Below are 18,876 nucleotides of genomic sequence, written 5' to 3'. Positions count from 1 at the left end.
ATAGTGTCTCAGGGTATCTCTCCCACTTACTATGAATTTTTCACTGGCAAAGGCTCAGGCTTTCACTGGCAAAGGCTGAGATCTTAGAACACAGTTCATCACAGCCTGGTAACAAATGCACTGAAAGCTGCTAAGTGCTCTCTGACCATTTCCTCACTTATCCTGGATTTCAGCTCACAGTTACTCACTTTTGTTCTTCCTTCACAGTCTGAGTTATCTGCTCATTGGTTTAAGAAATCAAGAAGTCAAATGCAGTGGTGAGAGGGAGAGGAGCTTCTGGATCACTTGAGTCTGGGAGTTCTGGCAGCTCCTGATATTCTATCATTAGTAATTAATTCCAATCAGGGACCTATGATTTTATTGGTAAACTCCTGGTGAGGAAACTTCCTCTACCAGTGCAAATCTGCCACAAATAATTTTGGAGAGTTACCTGGGGCACTAAGAGATTAAATCACTTGCCTAGGATCCCCTGGACAGTATGTTTCACATTTTCCTAATTGAGGCCTAGCTCCATGCTCTCACTTCAAATGAAGTAGGTCCTTAATGAATAACTGTTTAATTTAATTGGAAAAGATTAAGTCTAGATATTCCCTTTACATTGTTAATGAGCAATAAGCTTTGGTTCCTTCCGCTGTTGAAACAACATTAGTGTCTGAGTTCAAATTTGAACTTGGTCCAATGTTCTATTCACAGCTTCACCTACTGAAGTAATTTTTAAGATTCCTTCTAGCTTGAAAATTTTTGAACCTGTGATCCTAAAAGTCTTTTAGAGGCTATTCTTTTCATTATTATCCAGGAAGTTATCACGTATTTAGAGAATTCAAATTTTCTAAGATTGTTTCTTCGCTGACTTTTGAGCCCTGTGGGTTTATTGATAGCTTGAGAGAAGTATAATTTATCTGCTCTGTCCCATAAAATTTTTGCATAGTAGATTCTGATTTGCTCAACGAGACAGCTGTAGCTCCAATAAATGTGCTATTTTTGACAGTTGTCTTTTGAAATACAGGTGAACTGCCAGACAGATTTCATTTACAATTAACATTTCCCTTTCAAAGAAAAAAAAAACTTTCATTAGCAATATAACACAATGGTTTTTCCTTCTGTAAGAGGTAGTCTATAATTTGACAATCTCTATTTTTTTTACCAGAATATATTCTGAGTAATAATAGCAAAGTGCCTGACATATAGTAAATACTTAATAAATACTTGCCTTGACTTGAATAAAGCATCTGCATTATGCAAGTACATCCTCATTTAACGAATGTATTTTTAAACTTTATGATGGTATTTCAAACTGCTTACCTTCCCTCAATAAAATTAAATCAGAGAGAGAACCCTTTCAAAACACAAATGTACATGCTCATGCACATCTTCCTCTTTTTAATACTTTAGCTCCTAATCTTTAACTATAGATAACATATCTTCCAGGCATGTACCAAGTGATAAATTAAGACAATCTGCTGAATCCCACGTTACAAGCTCTCTACTAACTCAGGAGAACACCAAATATGCATTTCTTTTCAGGATCATCAGGCAGCCAACCTCCCAAGTCTGGTCAGCTCAATGCCACCTATTTACCTGGCAGGAAGAACTACTAACTCAACTTCCTATTGGCTATTAAAAGCTTGGGAACAGTCCAGGGATAGAGAAAAGAGGATGGATTCTTCTTCTGAGTTTATTCCAATGGGGAGCAGTATGCCTAAGATTTAAGTTGTCATCATGTCCAAGGAAGGATTTTAATTTTTTAATTAAAATTTTACTGAGGAATTTTGTCTTTGTACCACAAAAGCCTATCTATTCATTCTTTTCCAATAATGAAAAAAATTAAATAAAATGAAAATAGCACTGTGACTAGGTCTGATAGCATATGCAACATTTGGTACATGCAGGCCTTCCACTGCCTAAACAAAGAAGGGGGCTTTATGTTTTTCATGCTATCTGGGGCCATGATTGGTCACTACAAGTGCATAATATTATATTTCATTTGAATGTTTTCATTTAAATTAAAATAGTCAATATATTAGATATAGATGAAGAGATATATGTATACCCATATTCTTTATTCTGTCTCCTCGGCCTGTTTTGGTTTATACAAGTCTTTCAATGTTTCTCTGAATTCTTCAGTCATAATTTATTACTGCATGATAATGTCCTGTACTATTAATATATCATAATTCTCTTTAGCTATTTTCCAAAGGACATTCATAAAGTTTTGCATTTTTTACTACCATAAGAATTCTGCTATGAAGTTTGCTCTACAAAAGTTATTTCTTCCTAGTTTTAGTTTCCTTTGCATATATACATCCATATAATAAATATTATAATGAATATATCTGTAAAATCTCTACATTATAAATATTATTATCTCCATATATTCACAAATGCATATATGTATGCACATCCATGCACATGTGTATTCAAAAAGTACAAATAATTTAGTATCTTTTCTGGAATAATTACAAACTGTTTTTAGAACAGTTTGGCTCAATTCATAGCTTCCATGAACATGATTCTAAGGAAATGGGCTAAAGGGGAATGAATGGTCATGTTCTATAAAGTACAGGTAGATTTTTCCCCCTTTTGGCTCCCCCTGGTAGTTAATTCTTTTAGTATACAGATTAGGCAGGGCAGTGTGAATGTGGTGGCAGCTGCTTATTTCCTCTTCCCAATTAGACTTTGAGGGCAGCACTTGGCACCTTGCCCCCTCTATCTGACCTAAACCAAAAGGACTACTGGAGAGGAGTGATTCGGGGCGGGGGGGAGCCCAAATTAGCTCAGATTTAGAATTCCTCCCTGAAAAGGTCCTTAGGCTTTTGGGGTAAATGGGGCCACAAGGTACTAATGTTGCCATAGCCTTACTGTCCATTTTAAGAATCCTGTAGATGAGCTTTACTTCAGAAATTTGACTAACTCTCATTTCTGGTGCACTTATTATGTGTCTCCAGGCTAAACAGAAGGACTCATGTTCCTCCAATTATTGGCCTCCATGACATGGCTGTGAACCTGAAGGAGGTGACATAGATTCACTTTGCAGGCTAGTTAGGTCAATGTGGAAACAGATGTCATATTTACGGATGAATTTTAATTGGTCTTCAAACCAAAAGTCAAATACCATGTGTTCAGGGCCCAAAGAAATCAGGATATGCCTAAGGCAATCAGGCAGCAGGCCTAAAATAAATTGTAATACATTACACATCTCATTTCTAATAGACTAGGTTTTTGCATCAATTTCATGGCTCAGTAATCTTTGCGGACAGGTGCTTCTGTTCTCTTGTTCTGGTGTTGCAGGGATTGGTATGAAGGAGCAGGCAAAATGTGGAAGAAAGGGAAGAAAGGGAACTCTATGTTGGTCACGCTAATGGAAAAGCAAATCTTTGTAGGCCCATAAATTTCCAGAGCTTGTTTGCAGAGTATTTCATCTTAGGCATACTTTAGTGTTTAAATTCTTACTTCCATTTCATAGTAGTGTGAGGGGTTTACTAGCATCCATGAGAGCATTTGTCAGTAATTATTCTGGGTTCCTTCTATAAACTGAATATCCTTTTAGTAGCACAAATTATTCAGCAGGAAACATATTTTTAGGACTGAATATTGTCAAATAAATTACAAAGTTTCATGAAAAAGGTGGTGAAATCATTTGATTGTTCTGAAGAGCTGTTCCTGGGGTGCTGCTAGACTCCTGTCAGCTCGTTACCATTGGTTGGGGCACATGGGAAGCTGGATTTTAAAGGCTGACCAGAATATGATAAAAATGAGCAATTCAGAGAAACCCATAGGAAGTAATGCAAAGGAAGCAGAATAATGAGGATAACTGATAGACTGGTCACAAGGATGTCAAGCTTGAAAGACTTCTTAACTTTGATCCAGAGTGACTTAAAAGGGCTGACAAGAGAGGAGGCCTCTTCTATTTCTGGAGAGAGGTGGCAAGACCCCAGGATGAGGATTATACCTTTTAAAAAAAGTCAATGTGTTAATATGCTTTACTTAATTCTCTCTCTCTGTGTCCTCTCTTTTTCTCCTCCTCCTCCTCCTCCTCCTCCTCCTCCTCCTCCTCCTCTTCCTCTTCCTCTTCTTCTTCTTCTTCTTCTTCTTCTTCTTCTTCTTCTTCTTCTTCTTCTTCTTCTTCTTCTTCTTCTTCTTCTTCTTCTTCTTCTTCTTCTTCTTCTTCTTCTTCTTCTTCTTCTTCTTCTTCTTCTTCTTCTTCCTCCTCCTCCTCCTCCTCCTTCCTCACTCCCCTACTCTCTATAAGTACAAGGAGGGTTTGGGAGTGGAATCATTGGAAAATAAAAGCAACATGAAAAGAGCTTCAAAATCAACAATGTTCTCTGCATGTTTTCTATTTTAGGTCTTTTTAGTGAAGTCATCTTTTCTCATTTACTCTCATGATTTCTAGAGTCCAATATAATTTGCAAACATTAGGTATAAGTATAATAGTGTATATACTGGGTAGAATGGGGATTAGAGTAAAAAAAGACTTAGATTCACATCTTGTCGTTGATACTACCTACCTACTTAATCCCTGGACAAGTCACTTAACTGTCAGGTGCATTGGGTACTTCTTGAGATTGATTTAATGTCTGAGAGGGTTGTGACCTGCTTTTGGTGAAGGGAATTTTGATATTAAGAATTCTCTATGTGAACAAGATCACAGATCCTTTACATATTCACAGAAAAAAACCTAGAGGTTTAATTAATAGAACAGTTCTTTATACAACTAAAATCTTATAAAATTTAAAAAAAAAAGAAATGGGTTGAGAAAATGTCAGTAAATGGAGCCTGACATTCAATCTTTATATATAAGGAATTCATGCATGCCTAGAAAACTAGTAATGGACATTACTCACTGGAGTAATATACAAAAGACACAGATAATTTAAGAAAAAGAAAATATGAATTGCCAAAAAAACACATGAAAAGATAATTAAATATCCTATTAAAAACAGATTTAAAAACTTGAGATTTCTACTTGTAAACACTAAAATGGCAAAAATAGCAAAAACCAAAAAATGAGAAGTAAAAAAAAAACCTAATGTGTTTTAAAATAAAATATAAGTGCTTGACAAAACTATACATTAAAAAAAGAGAGAGTGGACACTCAGTAGATATAATCTGGTCCAGAGAAGAGAGGTTCTGGGTTCAAATGTAGTCTCAGACTCTTCCTATCTGTGTGACCCTGCATAAGTTACTTAATCCCAATTGCTTTGCCTTTACTGGTCCTCTGCCTTGGAACCACTACTTCGCATTTATTCTAAGACAGAAGATGAGGTTGGTTTGTTTGTTTGTTTGTTTAAAGCTACAGAATGAGATTATTATTTTAATAAAAACTATTACTGGGAAAACTGGAAAACTGTATGACCCCTAAAACTCCAAAACAAGTTTGGACTCATATACTATAACACTCACCACAATAAACTTTAACATTCTTTTAAATGGAAAAAAAAGGAGTAATAGGCTAATGAGTAAACACTCATTGTTAATGGTGGGACAATGGAAGCATGTTGCAAACGTGCTGAAAAACAATAGCAATATTCAACAAGAATCATAAGATGCTATGAGTCCATTGCTAGTATTTTATCACAAATATATCATCAATTAAAGAAAAAGAACCTTCAGTGCAAAAGTATCCATGACTATTCAATATGTAATAACAAAACAGAATTAAGAAGCCCCACAAATGGAGAATGGCTGATTAAATTATATTAATATAATATATGGTTAAATTTGCAGAAAAAGATGAAATTCCTAGTGCTGTGATATGCTAAGTATGAAGTATATGAAGAAATATGTGAATCCTTATATCAAGTGAATCCTTATATCAAAATGAGCTTAGCAGAACTATATTTTGGAGAAAAGGAGGGAAGTAAGAAAAAAAAGAAGGAAGAGATGAAGGGAGGGAAAGAGGATGAAGGAAAGAAGGAACAGTACCCAAAGAATTCATTTTTGTTTTTTTATTGCTTTATTTGGTTCTGAATTGTTCATTGCTAGGGGCTGTATGCAGTACGTTACTTATTATGTGTATTTGATTATTTTTATAGCTGATTACTAAATTTACAATAAAAAATTTCTAAAAAGACAGATTACATCTTGAATGTCAGAGGGCAGCAGAGGGGAAAAAAAGAAGAATATTAGGTTTGTGAAATTGAAAGGCAATTTTAAATCTTAAAACGGCCATGGTAACATTCTGTCTTTATAATGTCAGGCTGTTTTTCATCTTTCCAAGATCAATAAATTTGCATTTTTCTTTTTATAAATGTAGTGGCATGATGGAGGAAGTTATTAACTTACATATTCACGTATAAGTGAAGAAGCCTTTGTTGAGGACATTTGAGTTTACTTTCTTCTTTTGATTATCTATCAAGCACTTCACCAAACTTAAAACACTATATAAATGCTATTGTAATTATTATTTTTGTTATTTGTATCCATTTAATAATTGATTAAGCACTTACTGTTTACCAGGTTCTGTGCTAAATACTGATGTTACAAAAAGTGGCAGAACATGGTCCGTGCTCTCAAAAAGCATAAAATTTAGTGAGGAAGACAAGATGCAAACAAGTATATGAAAGGAAGCTAGATATAGGATTAATAGGAAATTATTAATAAAAGGAAGGCATCCTATTAAAGAGGAGTTAGGGAATGCTTCTTGTAGGAGGTGAGATTTTAGTTGGGATTTAAAGGATGCCAGTGGTCACAGCAAAGAAGGGAGAGACTTCCAGGTATGGGAGATGGACAGAGAAAATGCCCAGAGCCAAGAGATGGGTTGTATTCTTTGTGGGAACAGCCAGGGGGGCCAATCATAATACATGTTAGGGAGTAAGATATAAAGCTGGCAAGATATGAGGGTGTAAGGTCATGAAAGGTTTTGAATGCCAAAAATAACATTTTGTATTTATTCCTGCAGGCAACAAGAAGCCACTGGAGTTAACTGAGTAGAGAGTGACATGATTAGACCTGTATTTTAGGGAAATCTCTTTAATGGTTGAATGGTGAATGGACAGGAGTGAGAACAGGCTTGATACAGGAAGATACACCATCAGGCTATTGCAAGCAATAACAGAAGGGAATCACACTCAGTCTATGGCCAATGGAACCCAAGTTCCTGGCACCAGCCTTCAAAAATAGAATAATCTCTCTGACAGAAAGCTGGCAGCTGTAGAGAAGGGAACCATGGACTGTGAGTAGTGGCAGATTCTGACCCTCATTTTTTTTAAATGGAGGACAGGGGATTTACTGGTCAGAGTGATGGTGGCATCCAACTAACAGACATCTCCTGTGTAGTGTCAGCCTTGGGGTTGCCTTGACAGCAATCCCACATTTGAGCCTTCAAGAGAGAGAACGGGATGTTCCTGGGCACAACCAGTGTGTTGAAGGCTAGAAGACCAGCCAGAGATCATCTGATCATAAGAGAAAGGAGATAAAGACTTGAACTTTGTCTTCCATTGTTTCTGGGGTTATTTATCTCAAATATGACAATATTTGTTTAAAAATGGGGGATTTAGCATGTAGGAGCCACCATATAAATGCTTATTTACAGAGGGCTAAAATGTGAAATTTGGGGCTCACTCCATTCTGCATCTGCTGTTTTTCTTGGTTTCAACTCTACTCTGAAGTACAATTCCTTTCCAGGTGTGGAAAGGAAATAAGACTGACAGTTTGTGGGGGAAGGGGCAACTGGGAGTGGCAGTTGAGTCTTGTGACTAGCACTTCCTTCCTGCCGGGTTTTTGGAGTTCCTTCCTGGTGTTGGAGGAGGGAGGAGCTTGTTCAACCCAATGTGGTGTGGTGTGCCTCTTCTTGGTTCAGCCCGAAGATTTAGGCCCAATCTCTTCTGAAAGTCAGACCTGTTCTTGTTTGCTTTCTGTCTACTGCTAAGATTCTGAATTAGACAAAGCAGGACTGATATAGAGTAGATGGGAGTGGGAGAACCCTCCCCCAGATTCTGTCCTCAACTCTGAAGCTAAGGAAAAAACAAAACAAAACAAAACAAAACTACAATCCCAACTGGTTATTAAACTTTATATTATTTGAATTCACAGTCAGATAAGTGGACTATCTTTTCTGGTCATAGAGGGAGCTGAACTTCAGTTCGGTCATTCAACGACAAACAGTCCTTATCAGACCCCTGCTGCTTTCTCTCAGCAGGGGGCATCTCTCTCCTTTGCTTCACTGAGCAATATTCCCTCTCTCCCCTCAACTCCTACATACCCCCATACAAACTTCCCATTATCCCTGTTTTTCCAATCTCCCCATCCTTTCCCAATAAATATTACACAGGGAAGTGAAGACCTCAGGTCTCAATGTTTTTTATGACCTAAGATGAAATGGTACTCCCTGGAATGGTACTGAGGGGAGTCCAAACCACAGGTTTGGTACTTGTGGTCTGGAGCACTTTCAGTCCAGGAGAAAAGGTAGGCTACCAGAAAGGGAGGAGAAATGTATCAGTTATTTATGTGCTGGGAGCCATCAAAGACCATGCTGTTTGACAAGGTCACACGTGGAAACTGGGGACTGCAAAGCAGACTGCAAAGCCCTAGACACAAATCTACAGGGTGGGGATACATTCTAAGATCCCCAGAGAAAACTCCAGGTGGGTATAAGCCAAAGACAGAGTAATTCAGGAGAACAACAGTTTGAATTGAGCCCTGTCTATATAAATTCAGGCTTGGGGATACTATGTTGAGGCTTACAGATTCCATCTTGAGTCTGAGGGGACCACTTAGTTATAGCAGAAATCTTTCAAATGGTAAAAAACTAGTTTGTGCATCAAAATTCTGCAGAGATATATTTGGAAAAAAACAGCAACATTAGTGTTTCTTTTGACTGTAAAACTCATCGAGAATTCCTAGTCAAAACCTTAAATCATTTATCTTATCAATGAAACTAACTAGATAATAGTGGAGCCAACATATTTTGCCCATTTACAGGGAGGAACCTGTGACCTGTAGTCAGTCATCCTGATTGCACTGATTTCTCTCAGAAGCTCTTTCTTTTCTTAGAAGCACTTTCTGTTCCTCAGATCTCTTTACTTTCTGTCTGTAGATATTGAATTAGGAAAATGAAGTAGTCACAGTATTTGTCTATTACCTAAAGATACAGAAGATATAACCTAATGGGTTCTACTTTCCACAATCCAGGCTGTTTTTTAGTATGGTAAAACAACAGAGACTTTTTTTATACAGTCCATTCTGTATTCTTCCTTATTACCCCATTTAGTCTTCTTGTCTCTGAATTGTTTTCTTTCTTTTTTATATAAAAAATAAGAGTTTTAATAGATTTTGTTTTCACATACAATCATTTCTCTCTCTGTACCCCCTTGAAGTGAATGTTTCTTGTGTCGAAGAAGGAATTTTGCTTCCTTTTAATGTATTTTTAATTTGTGCTATTGAAATTGATTTGTCAATTGTCCTTCTGATTCTGCTTACTACTTGGCCTCAGTTTGCCAGATCTTCCCATGCCTTTCTGAATTTTTTAAGTAAATCTCTTTATTGCACAACATAATTTCATTACATTACTATATCGTGGTTTGCTCAGCTGTTCATCAGATGAAGGGCACCCATTTTGCTTCAAGATCTTTGTTACCACAAAAAGTGCTGTTCCTGAGCATTTTGGTATATATGGGAACATTTCTGCCTTTGATCTTCTTGCCTGTGTGTGTGCCCCTGCACTTGCATGCATGCATGCATCTATGTATGTGTGTGTGTGTGTGTGTGTGTGTGCCTAGAAGCAGGATCAAAGGCTATGTATCCAGTAATGGGATCAAGGACATGCATAATTTAGTCATTTTCTTACATCATTCCCAATTTTTTTCCAGAATGGTTGTTTAGTTTAAGGATTTTTACTTTAACCTCTTTGGCTAAACAGACGAAAGGGAATTTTTGGAAGGAAGAAAGAAAGAAAGGGGGAAAAGAGAAGAATAAAGAAAAGAAAAGAAAAGAAAAGAAATGAAAAGAAAAGAAAAGAAAAGAAAAGAAAAAAGAAAAACATTTGCTTTTCTCTAGGCAACTAGTCTGATGGAGTAGATATTTAAACAATTCCATCAGTAGTCTAAAATACCATATTGTATTACACTATTTACTTATATAATTTTTACCTTTCTTAATCATCTGAAGAGTGGGAAAAGATATGAAAGAATGAAAGTAATGTATGAGTAAATTGCCAACAGGCACCTTTGGATATCAAAATAAGAAGAATATGAGTATTATGTCCTTTCCTCTCCACAGAGCCCTTGAAGTCTTTGTTGGAGCATTCAGTTGCTTGGCCCAAACCAAAATATTTGGCTAAACCAGAACACTACAAGATTCAAGTATAAATCCTAGTAGAAAACCGAGATCAAGGCTTGAAGCCAGCAGGAAATCAAATTCCTGTTTCTTGAGAGCTACACAGAGCAATAATTCAGGAAGAAAAATGGTCTTTGGAAAGAAAGAAAAGATTCATTCAGTCAAGAACCATTTTTCCTCTCCCTGGCCTATGTTTTGGGGAAGAGGGCCAACAGATATCTTTGTGTTGAGAGTATTTCTTCTGTTTCTTTGGCAACAGCCACACCTGTGCCCAGAAGGGATGGACCTTGGAGAGAGAAGATTGATAGTTGAGGGTGTCATTGTCTGTGGAGCTGGGACAGAGCACTAAACTCAAAGAAGGATGAAAAGATTAAGAAGCTTGGGTATGCCTCTGGATCATGAGATTGCTGATCTAGAAGTAGGACCTAGCAAGGGTCAGTTAGAGGTGGGATCAGAACCCAGTCTTCCTGATCAGAGCTCCAAGACTCAGTCCACTTCACTAATGCTGACTTGCCACATTGCACTTAGACTGATTCTGGTTTTCAACTGGTCCACAAGTACCTTCCCTAAAACTTACATTGTACTGGGATGAATTTTTCATTGTGAGCAATCACAATAATTATAGCTGGCATTTATATGATTCTTAAAGGTTTATAAAGCACTTTACAGAGTTTCTCTTCTTTCACCCATTTAGCAGCCCTATAAGGTAGATAGTACAAGGAATATTATTTAATTGATAAGGACTTTTCTTCCTTCCTTCTTTCTTTTCTTCCTTTTTATCTTCCTCTCCTTTCTTCCTTTTCTTCCTCTCTTTTTGTTCCTTTTTTTCAAGTGGATGGAGAAATGTGGGAGGGAGAAAAATGAATGCATGGATGTAGTTGATTAGTCTTGCTCTACTGATTTTTTCTCACTCTCTTTTAAAATTATTTGTTACAAAAGATGGCTTGCTGGAGTGGGGAGAAGAGTAACATATTAAAATGAATATGATATAAGAACAAAAAATATCAATTTTTAAAAGTGGGTTTCAAAATGATGACAGATTTCCTCAATATATGTTTCTGAAATGTGGAAGGAGGTGTTGCTTTAGGATAATAAAGGAAAGTGGAGGAAAATGTAGAATTGGAAGAAAAGAACATAGTGTATGATTATGAGGAAAAGTAAATCAATCCATCCAAAAGCATTTATTAATCATTGAGGAAATATAAAGAAAAAAGCAGTCCCTTGCCTTAAAGAAGTTTATATTCTGAAAGACTCCAAAGCTAGCACTGGATGCATCTAACAAACATTCAGAGTAGAAGGAACATATTTTGGAGGGAAATATATTAGCTGTTGGGGACTCTGAACAAGGCTTTCTGAAGAAGGTGGTACTTGAGCTAAATCTTCATGGAACCCAAGGATAGGACAAAGTGAAGGAGAGTGAGGAAGACATTCCATCATGAGAGAAAGCCAGTGAAATGGTATTGAGATGATGAATAAAGCATTATGAAATGGTAAATATGGCTGGAATAGATGAGAGGAGTTGGGGAGAAATATTTAAGAAGGCTGAAAATACTAGAAAAAGTCAAGTGAGTCAGAACTTTAAATAAGAAATAGAGGAAATCTGATTCTCGAAATAATAGTAAGCCAATGGAGTTTGAGTGAGGAGGTGGAGGGAGATATGACATGGTCAACCGATGCTTTAGCAAATCACTTTGGGAGCTGGGTGAGGGATGAATTATTGTTGAGACTCTTAAGGCAGACAGACCAAGTAGGAGACTCCTACCATAGTCCAGGTGAGATGTGCAAAGGGTTAGAACTTAGATGAAGATGGTGACTAGTAGAAAGGAAATACTTCATCTTTTGGTGGCTCAGTTCTCACATCTTTAAAATGAGGGGTGGAATACATGACTGGAATAAATAGCCTTTAAGTTCCTTTATAGATCTAGATCTGTGATTATATAATCCCTAGGCTATTAGATCTGGGAATTAAGCACTCACAGCTTTGGAGAGAGTGGTTTCATCTGAATGATGAGATCACAAACTAGGTTGAGGAGATGGTTAAGAAGAGAGTGGGCAGGACAGGAAGTGGAAATGCTGATTATAGATGACTTTTTCAAAGAGTTTAGTTGAGAAAGGAAGGAGAGATATAGGATGATAGAGATGGCAAAATCTCCCAAAGGTTTATTTTTAAAAGACTAGGGAAGACTTAAATGGGTTTGTAGGAAGCAGGAAGGAAGCCAGTACATAGAGACTGAAGATTAGAGAGGAAGTTGTCAGGATAGTGAAGGCAATCTGGTGGTAAATAAAAGAGGATATGGGATCTAAGATATATATATATATATATATATATATAGTAGATTTAGCTCTGGTAAGGAGAGGCAAAACTTCATCAGAAACTGGAATAAAGGAAGAGTTCATTGAGGATGGTGTAAATGAAATGGTGTTTTTGTACTTCATTCACTAAAATTATTTAAATGTAAAAATTACTAAGCAAGTTTAGTTGTTTGTATTGATATTTAGTATTAGGATTTTAAATAATAAAATATAAAAGATGGACCAAGTGACCTTGACTGATCCCTTTCATTTATAACAATTTAATTTAATTTTATGATTATATTTTTCTTTGAGTGATTTCCCAATATTGGATTAGAATAGTCTAAAACCTGGTCATCTGTGAGTCCATTAATGTGGACATTCCTCTTAATGGTATAGATCACAAACTAGCCAGATCTTCTTATCCTATAGAATTTGATACCATTATAAAATTAGGAGTTCCACCAGGAGCCAGAGGTAATTTTCAACTATATTAAACTCAAAGATGGTAACAAAATTGAGCAAGGGCAATGTGGTTAAATAGATTAGTAGTCTTTTGTACAACAAATGTGGAACAAAATAACATCACAATGTTGGAGTCAGTGTAAAGTATGTTTGATTGTGTCTGATCAGACCAACAGAAGCTCATATGGTTAGAAAGAACATTCAACTTGAACCCTGGTTCTTTCTAAACTATTGGATATTTTTATGGAATGGTATATGATAGGAGAAAAATTAGCCCTAATTCTATTTGGACATTTCCTGCCACCTTTTTTTAAGTCTTCAGCTCCAGTACTAAAAATAAACAGCTCTAAGCTATAACTTTTTCAACACCTTATTTCTCTGTAAATATTATTTCTGTAGGCAATCTACTCACTTTAATCTCTCTTCTTAAATAATCCAACTCTAGGAAATTAATAGGCAATTCTTAAAGTAGAAAGTTCTTTCAGAAACAGTCCATTCCATTGTTTTATTACTGAAATACAGATCAGAACATACCAGTCCCCTACTCAAAAAATTATTATCCCTTTTGCTTCTAGAATAAAATATAAATATTCTCAACCTGACACATGATATATACCTTCTCCATAATATAAAATATATTACATATACATGCATATATGCATGTCGAGTGAAGTGAGAAAAAAAGACAGAGCTCTAACAGCTCCTTTTGACCCTTTCCATTTATATTTCATCTAATTCCTCTTCACACTTCCTCTCTTCTAGGGAAATTGTCCTGCTAGCCATTCCTTAAACATATTCCCTTATCTGCTTTCTGAATCCACATGAGTGGCATATTGGACCTATACTCCTCACCTCCAACTCTTACCACCCCTTCTTTCATTCAAGGCACAGTTTATGAGGCAATTACTACAAAAGGTCTTTCCTCATTAAACTCCCTGAGACTCCCTATGCACATAGTGTTAGTGTTCTTTCTCTCTTAAATTATATGTACTTATGTATATGTTGTATCTCTCTGGTGAATGAAAAAGCTCTTTGAGGGAAAGGATGCTTTTCTTTTTGTCTTTGTATCTTTATTTCCTAGGATACAAAAGACAATTAAAAGATTCCCCCCCCTACCAAAAGACAGGTTCACTGAGAATGTCATAGACTCCCAGACTCTAATGCCTCAATCCAATCCCATTACTCAATGCCATAAACATTCTCACTAATCTATACCTTTATGGGCTTGAAAGGTTGAAGATTCCATCTGTAGCATGAAACACACAAGAGAGAAGAAAGATGATTCATAGAGAAGGCTAGGTTCATCCTTACTTTATATAAGGGATGAGACTAAAGTCAACCTGGTTTTGTGCAGATTAGAAATCACTTGTTCAATCGCACAAAGTAAAGCCAAGGCCAATGTTGTGCATGACTGCTAAGGTTCAAGATGGAAACTTCATTTACCTGCTTCCAAAACCCTAGGTCGGATCAAGCGCATTTTCAGTGTTTTCCATGAATCATTTTCCACCCATTTTACCACTCTCTTTTAATAAAGTCAACACTTGCCTGATCAATGAAAATCTTCTCTGCACATTAGCAATTCTCATCATTAAAAAATATAACTCTTCCATGACATGATACTATTTCATTTTTCTTTTAATTTTTAAAAAAAAATTTCCTTTTTTGTCCACTATTGTCATAAAAATCCCGAGAATCTAGTGTTTTGCTACCTGCAGTTTATACAAGTTAGAAATGGGTATCCATATGGATCTTGTTATGACAAACTTTAAAAACAGAGGCCGCTGGGCGTGAGAGTTTCCAAGATCAACTATGCTTTTTGTGTATTTTGTCCAGGTTACAGGCAGAATTAGCATTGCCTTGCTGCCTTTGGATCTTCCTACTGTCTCCAGACTTTTGCAATGTATCCCATCTCCTTAGTGGGAGCAGTTCATCCCTACCAAAACCCAAACACATTCCTTTTGCCCGTGACAAAATGGGAAAAAAAATATTTAAGAATTCAAATATGATTCATTTCAATTATGTCTGCCATTCTCATTGATTATATAACTAAAATACATAAAATGTATGGACAAATACCTATATATATATATATATATATGAATATCTACAATATTTTTATTTACATACTATATTTTTGTAAAAATTTTGTGGGTTTTCATATATAATTATTTATTCTCCTTCAACATATCTGAAACAAAGAAATATCTTTTAAATCCAAAATATTCTATTGGTGGGGGTGTATGTCTCTGAATCACAGAGCACTACAGTCCACAAAGAAATAAAGATGAGTATTGCACAGTGGGCAAAAGACAAGGACTTGGTGGATGTGAGCAAACTATAATGCATAGCTATTGGAGAACACTGAAGAAGAAAGGGAGCAAGAGCATCCTATGTGAAAAAGCAAAAGCAAAACTGTGGAACATGCTGACTATTACACTGGTAACCAACCTTAAGACGCCCCACCCCCCCAAAATGAGGAAGGTCCCTGGTATGGTAGGGGAGTTCCTTGGGGTGTATCCATGGGAGGAATGCAACAATAAGCTGGGTTCAGTCTTGAATGGGTTGCAATCTGCACCCTTGGTGAGAACATCCATATTCATGCGATCACATTTCCATTTGAATATCAAGTATAATCATTTCTTTATCAACTCCAAGTTCTAAGTGGCAATTTTTGTCTCTTAGATATTCCTGCTCCTTAGCAAGAATAAGATATTTGTCTATATAGTGTTGCAAATATGTGAAAATGAAGTTTTAAACTTCAATAGCTTATAATTGTATGCATATATGTGCCTATATATAAATATACATACGTGTCCCTATTATTCACTCTATGATGAGCATATATTAATACATATGCATACATATATCCCTATTATTCATTCCATGAGCTAATACATTTATATATACACATATAGCACTATTATTCATTCAATGATGAGCTAATGCATTTATATTGTAAACCTCAAAATTCCTTAGACTTATAAATGTTGGAAATTTCACCATTGGGATATTTCATACTTGGAAAATTTCTTACTGATAGTCTATTGGAATGGGAACCCCATTGGCATGGGAGGTTCCTTCTCTTCCCTTCTTAAGATTACTTTAGGACAGAAACCTTTTGCTGAACAATGGAAAGGACTTTGACCTATGCTTAAGCATAGAACAGGAATTTCTTTGAGTCATGATTGATTTTAGAATTGATACAATGGAGATACTTGGAATCAATCTCCACCCTATTCAGTCCTAACAGGATTGAGTAAGGGCTGCAGCCTAGATCAAAATTTAATTATTCCAATCTCTACCCTACTCAGGTTAACAGGATTTAGAAAGGGCTGTAGCAAAGGAGCAAAGATTTAATCATTTGAAAATATGACCTTCAACAGACATGTGCAAAGCCTCTGGGCGGTACTGGGTTAAGCTAGAGCCTCCATTGGCACAGGGAAATTGATGGACAGTGATTGGTAGATGTGAGAACTGAGGGGAGGCAACTTGGATGGTTTCCTTAAAGATCAGGGGGGTCTGAAGACTCGGGGTGGTTGAGGAGTTGGTCGGAGTGGTGGCAGTGTACTCTGAGAAGCTTGCTCTGAAGGAAGCTGAAGGTGGGGGCCTCTGAGACTGTTTTCCATTTTGGTCACGTGAGTAATAGGGACTGATCTCCTTTCTTTGCCCCAGCTATCTAAGGGCTTGGGCCTTTTGGCCCAGTCTAAACAGAAGGGGTATTTAAGCCCTATTCCTTTCTCTCCCTTTTTCTCTCTCTCTATCTCCAATTCCTTTCTTCCTCCTATTGTAATTAAACTCCATAAAAGATTGACTGCAAACTTGAGTTTTCATTTAGGAATTACATAGCTGAATTCCTTGGCGACCTTAAATTAATATATATCAGTCTTTTAAAGTGATTCCCTTGTAACAATATAAAGGTATAGATATATACCTATTATTCATTTGATGATGAGCTAATACAGATATTAATACATATGCATACATATATCCCTATTATTCGTTCCATGAGCTAATACATTTATATATACACATATAGCACTATTATTCATTCAATGATGAGCTAATGCATTTATATAAAGGTATAGATATATACATGTATCCCTATTATTCATTTGATGATGAGCTAATACAGATATAATACATATGCATACATATATCACTATTTTTCATTCCATGAGCTAATGCATTTATATAAATATATATACATAAATGTATCCCCTTAGTCACTCAATGATGAGCTAATACACATATATTAATATATACAGACACATATAGCACTAATATTCATTCAATGATGAGCTAATGCATTTATATAAATATATGCACACATAGCACTAATATTCATTCAGTGAGAAGCCTGGCTTAATGCAGTTACTCTTTAAAACAACTCCTTGAAGAGAGGACACCTATTCTGGGACTGCATCTTACTGGACTGAAGAGTATTTTAAAGTGCTCACAACCACAGAGTAGAGATTCATTCCTATTTTGCGTTACAAACTCCTTTTGGAGTTATGAATTGATGGTTACAAAATGACTGAAATCTCTCACCGGGCATTACTTACCCTGTCTATACTTTGCCCGTAAACATGTCAAGTGCCTTTGACTGCGGCACTGTTGGGGCCTCCCGGTCTGGGCACTCCCTCCACCACCAAGGGGACTAAAGCGTCTCTGCTTAGGCGGCTAGGGGGATGCCTGAGGGACATAGAGATTAAGTGGTTTGGTCAGGGTCCTGCCGCTAGGGATCCCGGAGGCAGGGCCTGAACCTAAGTCTTCCTGTCTCTGAGCTCAGAACTCTTTCCAGTGTGCCGAGATGCCTGCTAAAGGTTCCTAAATAGAAAAGTGAAATACAAACAGACAACGGAAGAAGCTGGAGGCCGCAGGGAGCGGCCGGCACAGTACCTTCATGGGCGCGAGCTGGATGGGCGTGATGCACGAAGGGTCCACCATGGGCTTGGGGCGATTGGCCGTGTCTGCCAGCAAGCTGTGCCACTGCTGCGGAAGGCCTGTGAATTTCTGCTCTCGGGGATCAAACCCGGTGTGAACCCTGTGCTCAAAGTTAGACGGTCCGGAGATTTCAAGCCTTTTCTTTTTCTTGCCAAACATGATGGAAACCCCTAGAAAAAGGGAGCAGAGGAGAAGCCGTTGTTTCTCACCTTCAAAGGCTGGCGGGCACTTAACGTTTATATAGACACCTTCACCAAAGGTATTCTCTAGCAGGACTTGGGTTTGAAACCCATTTCTAATTATTCTCCTTATTATCTGTGCTACTTTGACCAAGGCCTGGAGGAAGTAGGCTAAAGTTCTTTTAGCCCAGTGTTTTAAGTTCAATTTAGATGGGTTTTTTTTTCTTATTATGGCTTAATATTATCATTACATTATATGGCTTTCAATAATAATTATATTAAATATGGTTTATTATATTTTATTATATATAATTTAAAAACATAAATTATTAAATATTCATTTTAAATTAAATTATGTATTCTCTAGAGAAAGTAAAGAAGCACCTGGGTGCCAAGCCCTAGGCCAAGCCCTACCCAAGTAATTATTAACTCAGTTGGTCCTCATTGCCAGCCTGGAAAGGACGAGCTGTTACTTCTCCTCATTTTACAGTTGAGGAAACTGAGGCAAACAGAGGCTGAGTGATGCTAGTAAGGGCCTGAGGTCTAGTCTGAATTCCAGTATCCTGGCACTCTCTACTATACCAGCTACTCACTGCCTCTGAATCTTCTGTTAACTGCAGGCCTGGCTGGTGACTCTTGTAAGGTCTGTACCCCCTAAACCCGTGGTGGGAAACCTATGGCACGAGTGCCAAAAAGGGCATGCAGAGCCCTCTCTGTGGGC

General features: G+C 37.0%; 1 protein-coding gene across 6 annotated transcripts in view; it reads right to left on the bottom strand.

Moving 5' to 3' along the window:
• Positions 1-18,876, bottom strand: part of PAK5 (p21 (RAC1) activated kinase 5) — a 320,486-nt gene that overhangs the window by 100,077 nt on the left and 201,533 nt on the right. For 5 of the 6 annotated variants that reach the window (XM_007476696.3, XM_056813892.1, XM_007476699.2 and 2 more), the window contains one exon: positions 17,932-18,146. In XM_007476696.3, the coding sequence (XP_007476758.1) occupies positions 17,932-18,135 (204 nt within the window). In that variant the 5' untranslated portion in view covers positions 18,136-18,146. Of the gene's footprint in view, positions 1-17,931; positions 18,147-18,748; positions 18,858-18,876 lie in introns of those variants that run through there. The other variant, XM_056813891.1, reaches the window with a different exon arrangement.

This window comes from Monodelphis domestica, chromosome 1 (assembly GCF_027887165.1).
Source record: "Monodelphis domestica isolate mMonDom1 chromosome 1, mMonDom1.pri, whole genome shotgun sequence".
Taxonomy (NCBI): domain Eukaryota; kingdom Metazoa; phylum Chordata; class Mammalia; order Didelphimorphia; family Didelphidae; genus Monodelphis; species Monodelphis domestica.
The sequence above is the reverse complement of the archived record's forward strand: the minus strand, read 5'-3'. Positions and strand labels throughout refer to the sequence as shown.